Below are 8,000 nucleotides of genomic sequence, written 5' to 3' on the forward strand. Positions count from 1 at the left end.
ACAAAAAAAATTAGAACACCCATCCCAATAAAAAAACTAATCTTTGGAGGAAAATCTTGCATTGTTTCTATCTAAATATCTTTTTTTTTCTTTGAAAAAAATGAAAAATTCATTCTTAAAACTTTTTCACTGAACACAAGTATCAAAGCTTAAGAGAGAAAATAGGCTAAACAATAGATGACTTCATTCTATCAAGAACTACTATCTCATTCATGAAAGTTAGGTTCCACTTTAAATTTCTTTTACTCCTCCTATGACTTTTATTATCATCTGAAAACCCAGTAAAATATTAACATCTGATGATTTACACCAGGAACTTGCTGAAAAAAGATGCAGGATGATAAACCTCTGCAACACTTTAGCCAAATCACATACCTGAAAAATATTCACATGTCTGAGGATAGGAGAAAAAGAGGAAAGAAGAATGGCAGAACAGAACACTATTGTAGAGACAACCATTTACTCTTACAGACTCAAGAGAAGAATAAGCTACACCTAAAAAGTAAAAACATTTCTAGTATAATACCACTTTACAACTAAGAAAACTGCCTTCAAAGGGCTAGCTGCTATCTCAAATCAAGAATATTAATTATCTTTGTTTCTATTTTCATATTTCCCTTCATTTAAAGAAGCACTTTAGGACTACCTTGTCCTACAATTCAGAGTTTATCCCAGATCTTATGAAGAACAAATTAATGTATCTGCATTCAGAATACTGTCATAGCTCAATCAAAATTAGACACTGAAAATCAAATAAAGAAATAATTTAAACAAAAATTAGTGGAATTCTCTAAGGAAGCCTGACCATTACAACCAAAGCATATGCATATGAGATAAAAGTACTTGGGAATATTGTGATAAAAAAGGAATGATATGCATACCTGAAACTACTTTCTACTGAATATTTATTTTCTGATGTAACAGGAGACTCGGGTTTAATATACACCTTTGTGTCTTTAATGCAGTTTGCCGAGGATGCTTTCACTGGACAATTTTCACAGCGTGCAGGGGCAAGCTCCTCTTCATTACTGGTTCCAAAAAGGTCTGGGTCATCCTGAATCACATCAATGACAAGAACATCTTGGTTGTACGCTTCAAGGACGTCTGGTAAATTTTGACTTTTGACTTTTTGTGAAAAATTCCCTCTTGATTTTCTATCACCATTTATTTCTAATCCAACAAGGGGGTCGACTGCATTCCAAGAATGATCAGGAAAACTAGATTTCAGCACACACTCAGAACCACTGAAATCAGGCACAGATGGCTCTGGCTGTCCATCAAGAAGAGGATGTGGATACGTAGAGAAACTTTCAGGGAGCGCAGACGTCTCATCAGAGAGGTTTACAGAACCATTGTGCTGGAAGTCCTTACTATCAATCTCATCTGCTTTTTTCTGTATGGAAGCTGGAGATCCAGCATCATTCAAGACAGGAAGAGGACCCTGCTCAGATTTTACCAAGAAAGTCTCTTCACCTGTCTTCTGCCTTCCTGGACTAGTGCTTTCAAGAAGCTCTAGTGGACTACAAGTTTTGCTTTCAAATGAATGGACAGATTCCCGTTTCTTGGATTTAGGTTTGTTTCTGCATAAAGGAATTTTGAATTTTGTCAAGCTTCCAGAGGTTAATGGTTTAATTAGGTTTAAATCAGAAAATGTCTGCTTCACTACTGATGCTTTAGGGCTGAAGTTTGTACTGTTTGTGTTACTTGTAGAAGTACCATTCTGGACTGTCACAGACAGGTTTCTGTTTGTCACATCTTCATTTTCATCCTTTTGTTTCGTTATACCAGTTTGGACTGTTGCAGGCAGGTTTCTGTTTGTTACATCTCCTTCATTTTTTCCCTTTTGTTTTGTTATACCATTCTGGACTGTCACAGACAGGTTTCTGTTTGTCATCTCTCCCTCATTTTCATCCTTCTGTTTTGTTATACCATTCTGGACTGTCGCAGGAAGGTTTCTGTTTGTCACATCTCCTTCATTTTTATCCTTTTGTTTTGTTGTGCCATTTTGGACTGTCACAGACAGGTCTCTATTTGTCACAACTCCTTCATCTTTATCTTCTTGTTTTATTGTACTGTTCTGGACTGTCACAGACACATTTCCTTCTGTTATATCTCCTTCATCTTCATCTTTTTGTTCTGCTGCAAAATTCAAGGTTGCTTTAACTTCTTGCACATCACGTTTAAAAGCCACAGCATCTTTATCTGCATTAACTGGTGATTCCCCATTTTCATTGTTCACTGTCAAAGTCTCATAAATATCCACAGAAGAGGATTCCATTGTTTCATGTGAAGCCTGACAGTCAATATTTGGATCAATCTTTTTATGTGTAATTTCTTTTGTAATTTCTGCCAATGATGTATGCAAATCCAGCTGTCTCACATTCCCAGTCTCTGCACTACATTCCACAGCTTTAACACTGCTTTTATCAGAGGAATCCTCAAAAGCAGCCTTTAAAAGTCTTTTTCCTTCTGAGATGAACCTATGACTTTTAAGAAACCATTCAGAAGTCCTGGCACAAGATTCAACAGGCCAAACTTTTTTACCAGTCATGGGTATTGTTCTTTGACAGGTAAACTGCTGCAATTTCTTAGTAACTTTGTTCAAATTTCTTCCTGTCTTGCTTTTGTGGTGATCAGAAACATCATGGATCTGAGCTAGTACTCTAAGGCTATCTGAGGCAGCTGCATAACGTGCCACATTGCTTGAATTTTCTCCTTTTACTATTGCAGAGAGCTCAGGTGTCATCTTAAAGCCAGTTTCAAATGCAAGTAATTTGGTACTATTCTTTCTCCAGGCTGATACAGTTTTTACTTCCTGAGTATTTTTTTCTGTATCAAAATCTGATGTATGATCACACAAAGTTGAGAAAGTATGATTTAGTCCTGAAACTGAAAATGAGCTTGACATGGTAACTGCTGCTTCTGTTTGTAACTCACACTTCTTGCATTTACTAGCCATTTCTGCAGATTTCTCATTGATTTTCATCTTTTTTCTAGGCTTTCTACCAATATTCCACTTTTTTCCCCTTAAACACTTGCTGCTTTCACTCAGGCAGCATGAAACACAACCTTCTTCATTTTCATTCTTTTCTTTATTAGGTGAAAAACCACCTTTTATGAGTGATCTCTCATTCTGCATTCTACTAGTGCTGCAAATTCTATCACTCAGCTCTCCAGTACCATGGGCTACATGGAAGAATCCATTTAATTTATAACTGTTGGTAGTTCCACTAGCTGAGGGCTTCACTAACGTGTTGATGTAACAACAGTCCTGTAACACCACAAATGGATTCTTTTCAGCTGCACAGAGCAAGCCACTGCAATGGTTTAGGGCATTAGTGCCACGTTCAGCACCACATTTTGCAGAAGCATTCATCACTTCCTCAGCTGCAGTCACACTTGAACTTTGCAAGCGCCTGATTTTACCAGATCTGTGTTGCCTTTTTCTACACTGCACACCAGGCTCTTCTGCTACAGCATGGCATAGGAAGCTCTTGCTTTCAGTGTCATCTGAAGCAGAAACTCTAGAAGATTTAGAATAGTGAGATTCCTTTTCCTTAGAATCTTCTACCCTGTTTTGCTTTGTCTTAACCTTCTTTACAGCCTGTGAATTACCAGAGTCTTGCTCAATTGCTTTCAACTGCTCCTCTGCTGATTAAAAAACCAAAAAAATGTCATTAAAGAAAACTCTAAGAGAAAAAGACTATTTTATAAAGAGAATCAAAACCCCCAAACATTAAAGGCTGCTAAAGAACATGACACTATATAAGGCTAATATATTTCAGTGAAGTTTTATGACTTTTTTTTTTAAATGAAAGCTATTAGGACACTTAAGAGTAAAAAAGATGTATTACCTTCAGGAACAAATGCAAAGAGGAGCAGAACTGTACAGTGTCATAAGGACACTGGAAGTTGTGTATTTGTTGTGTACTCCACATAAGTGGAAAATAAATAAGAGCAAATCTGGCAAGAAAATGCAGATGCTGTTTGCATGCTCAGCCTTAAAACCTTTTGTTTGCACAGCATATTCTCTGTCATAGGAACACTAATTTGTAAGAGTATCTTTCAGATACACAGTCCAATACCAAATGCATTTGATTGATCAGGAAGATCCAGAAAAATTGAAGGACCTGCATTTTTAGAGACTACTACTTCTTATTTAAAAGCAAATACAGATTATGTAAAAAACTGTATATCTGAAAATCTAGAGAATGGACTCAAGAGCATACTAGTACAATGCTGGTTTTTTTAGACCTTTGTTCTCAAGGTAAAACACAATGTTAATATCTGTCTTTCAGAATATGTTTTTTAGATAAAATATTAATAATCTACAGTAAGTATATGTCATTTGAATGTATTCACTTCAAAAGCAATGTTTTTAGACAACATCCTGAAAAAAAAAAAAGACTTTAAAAACCCCTCTTTCAAAATTGTTCCAGTTTGACTCAAAATTCTCTTAAAACATCAAAACACAATCATTGCTTCTACATCTTTTGGGATTTTTCATAAAATAGCAACTAAAAAGTCCTGAGAGCAAACCCCAGCATCCTATAAAGGCAGACACTGTTAAGACAGCATCACACATAATCAAAAATAAACAGATAATAGACAGATGAATGAAGACTTGAAATTACTGCCCCCTTTCTTGCTTGTGGCTGACCACCTCTGAAGAAAGGTGGGGAATGCTTTTGAGAGAAACAAATTCCCAGCACTCCCCACCAACGGCCTGCCTGTTTCTGTCCATATCCCTTCCTCTCTCCCTTCCTCCCCCCTTCCTCTACCCCCCTGAAAGGCTAACTGGTCTCCTCTCCTTGGTGTTAAATAGGCTTCTTTTCTCGTTCAGGAAAAGCCTTTCCTCTTTCTGAAAATCTGTTGTCTTCTAAGACTGGTGGTATTCACATCACTGCGAAGCACACCCTAGCTTTTCTCAGTCAGCAGCCAGTTTTTAAAGGGGTCTTACTTCAGGAACAATTTGGGAGCACAAGTTCTGTACCTGTACCTCTACAATGGAGCTACCAGCGCTTACCACTTTCCCCTGGGCTGTCTGGTCGTTTCTGAGGGCTTGAGCTCTGCTGCTCTTCTTTCAGGCAATGCTTCTGAGTCTTTCTTCTGGTGGTTGGTTGTTCTTGTCCACTCAGATCCTGCAGCTGCTGTGACAGCAAGGCATTTCTCTTCCTCTTGCTCAGAGCTCCTTTCCTGGACTCTGGACACTGTGTATGCTGTTTTAGTAAGGCAGAACTACCCCTCTCCTTGGGACCATGTACTTTTGGTTTCCTCACCGATCTCCTGCCTTTCTTGCCCAAACACCTCTCTTCTTTTTCCTGTGTCCCTAGTGTTCTTGATTCGACTAATGGACACCCATTCAACTTCTCTAGTATGAAAACCTCTTCCTGAGATTTTGGTTCAGGGACAACTTCCTGAGCACCCAAATTCTTCCTAAAATCTGGGATTTGCATATTCTGCGTCATTGTAGAGTCAGTACATTGCACTTCAGTACTCCACGTGACATTTTTGGGTTGAAGAACTTCTGGTTCTGGAAAACAGGATATTCCATGTCTCTCTGTGCTCTCAATTCCCCTCTTCAAGTTCGGGACTTGTAATTTTACTTCCATACAGGAATGTTTGCCTTCTGTTCCTGAGCTCCCTGAACCCTTGTGGAAACCTGAGAAGTTCAGGTCTTCTGAGCAATGTTCATTCCTTTCAATCCCTGCTGAGAACTTTTTCTGCAAAGTAGTTCCTGAGAAAAACAGCTGTTGGCTTTGACCTGTCCCTCTCAGAGTCTCTTCCCAGCACATTGCTGCAGCCGTGGCTGCTGCTTGCCAATCTTCACACTCATGTGTGTCTGAAATTAGTGAAGCTACACCCTTGCTTCTTCGGGGAGACTTCCTGCGCTGGATTCCCTTAGTTTTTCTACCTGGGAATTTCTGTCTGTTCTCAGCTTGCTCCTTCTGCATGGACATATGAAGAGCAAAACACTTAAAGGAAGTGTGAGAGAGCGTGGCAGGTTGTGGAAAGAAAGGTAAGGGCTGCTCAGGCTTTCTCTTTGGTGCCAGGCGACGACCCCGCTTGACCACCAGCTTTCCCTGTGGCTCACACCCTGCCTGCGGAGAGCCGGGGCTGCTGACCTCGGGGTCAACCAGCTCCACCTCGCCGGGTCTCACCACCTTCCCTGACCTCAACTGCGGCATCTCGGTGGCGCAGAGACGGCAACAGAGCCCACAAACCCCGCTCGCCAGCGCGGCTTCCGCCGCAGCCTCGCTAGCTCGGCACCCACGATGGCTGCAGGCCCGAGCGGGGAGCGGGGGACAGCCCCTCCCAGGCTGCCGCCTCCGGGGACTGCCGGCGGAGCCCAGGCCGCCCAGAGAAAAACCACGGCCACCGACAAGCCCTTCCTGACACCCTCACTGCCCCGGCCCCCAAACACACACCCGAGGCAACCTCTCACAGACCATGGCGCTGAAGGAAGCGGCCCCGCACCTCTCCAAACTGAAGAAGGCCGCTGCCTGCAGCCTCCCGCGCCTCCTTCCCACCCTCTCCCCTTCACTATCTGCCCTCGTCTACCGATCCGTTCCCCTCGTCCAAGCACAGCCGCTCGCCCAAAGAGCCGAGCTGCCGCCGCGCCGACGGGCGAGCGTGAGGGCGGCTCCGCAGCGCGGCGAGGCGGGGGGCGGCGGGAACAGCCGCCTGGCCGCGCTCGCTCTGTCGCCGGATCGGCTGGGCCGCCTGCGCGGTCCAACCCCGGCAATGGGGGTGGCGAGCGCGGCTCCTCCGGGCGGCCGTGCCCCCGTGTCGGCAGCCCTCGGCCAAGCGCTTTGGTTGGCGCTGCGCAGCCGTCGTGCTGCCCCCATGGTGCCCGAAGCGCCGTGCGGGGTTGCGGGTCCGGCCGCAGGCTCAGGGCCGCCCAAGAGACCGGGCTGCGGTGTGGAACTGCCAGAGCCTGGGCGCAAAGGCCCAACTCGGCCCGAGGTCGGAGTCGTGTAGGTAAACACCCAGGCTCGCCCATTTCGTCGGGTGTTCCATCCCCCTCAGTGATTCCTTCTTCGAGCACAGCACTAAAGAAGCTCGCCAACACTGAGGGGCCATGCCGTTGTTTCACAGAATGGGTCAGGCTGGGAGGGACCACAGTGGGGTCACCTTGTCCAACCTCCCTGCTCAAGCAGGGCCATCCCAGAGCACATGGCACGGGATCATGTCCAGAGAGTTCTTGAATATGTCCAGTGAGGGAGACTCCACAACCTCTCTGGGCAACCTGTTCCAGTGCTTAGTTATCTGCAGTTATCTCACATTCCAGCAGAGCTTCTGTGCATCACTCTCTGGCTGTTGCCTCTTGTCCTACTGCTGAGCACCACCAAGAAGAGCCTGGCTCTATTGGCACCCACCTTTACATGCTGGCAGACATTGATGAGGTCCCCTCTCAGCCATCTCTTCTGGAGGCTGAACAGGCCCAGCTCTTTCAGCTTTTCCTTTTATGTTCCAGTTCTGTCATCAGCTTTAAAGCTCTCCATTGGACCTGCTCTAAGAGCTCCATGTGTCTCTTTGTCTGAGGACATCAACTTTGTATTTCAAATAATACAGCTTCTTAGGACTTGAGTGAGGGGGAAAAGATCACTCAAAAAGACTGTATTGTCAGAAAACAATAGAAGTTGGTGTTTGGGCTTTGAATGGGGTGGTAGATTCAACACAGATGGAGAACACCAAAGCTTCAGAACCATACACTGCATGATAATGTGAACATGTAGAAGTTAGCTTAAAAAAATAGTTGTACAAAGGCTGAATCTAAGTGGCAGGTGTTATGAAAATCCCAAATTATTAAACTTAATAAGGTGGTAGTCTAATGCCGATAATGCCATCAGCAAAATTGCACATGGCTGCTAAATGACCGTGTCCTGCAAGCAGTCTCCTTGTGTTTTCCTCAGCTGGTATCTGAGGGATGAAACACCTTACTCAAATTCATTTCACTGTGGCTTAGTGCTTTCTGGTGTTCACATTTCATACATCCT

General features: G+C 43.6%; 1 protein-coding gene across 1 annotated transcript in view; it reads right to left on the reverse strand.

Moving 5' to 3' along the window:
* TOPAZ1 (testis and ovary specific TOPAZ 1) overlaps nt 1-6,188 on the reverse strand; it is a 38,884-nt gene extending 32,696 nt beyond the window's left edge. The window contains exons 1-3 of the mRNA XM_058818760.1: nt 5,027-6,188; nt 1,786-3,651; nt 882-1,725 (exon numbers count right to left, since the gene is read on the reverse strand). Coding sequence (XP_058674743.1) covers nt 882-1,725; nt 1,786-3,651; nt 5,027-6,188 — 3,872 coding nt within the window. The remainder of the gene's footprint in view (nt 1-881; nt 1,726-1,785; nt 3,652-5,026) is intronic.
* Nucleotides 6,189-8,000: the final 1,812 nt, after the last annotated feature.

Source organism: Ammospiza caudacuta, chromosome 1 (assembly GCF_027887145.1).
Source record: "Ammospiza caudacuta isolate bAmmCau1 chromosome 1, bAmmCau1.pri, whole genome shotgun sequence".
Classification (NCBI taxonomy): domain Eukaryota; kingdom Metazoa; phylum Chordata; class Aves; order Passeriformes; family Passerellidae; genus Ammospiza; species Ammospiza caudacuta.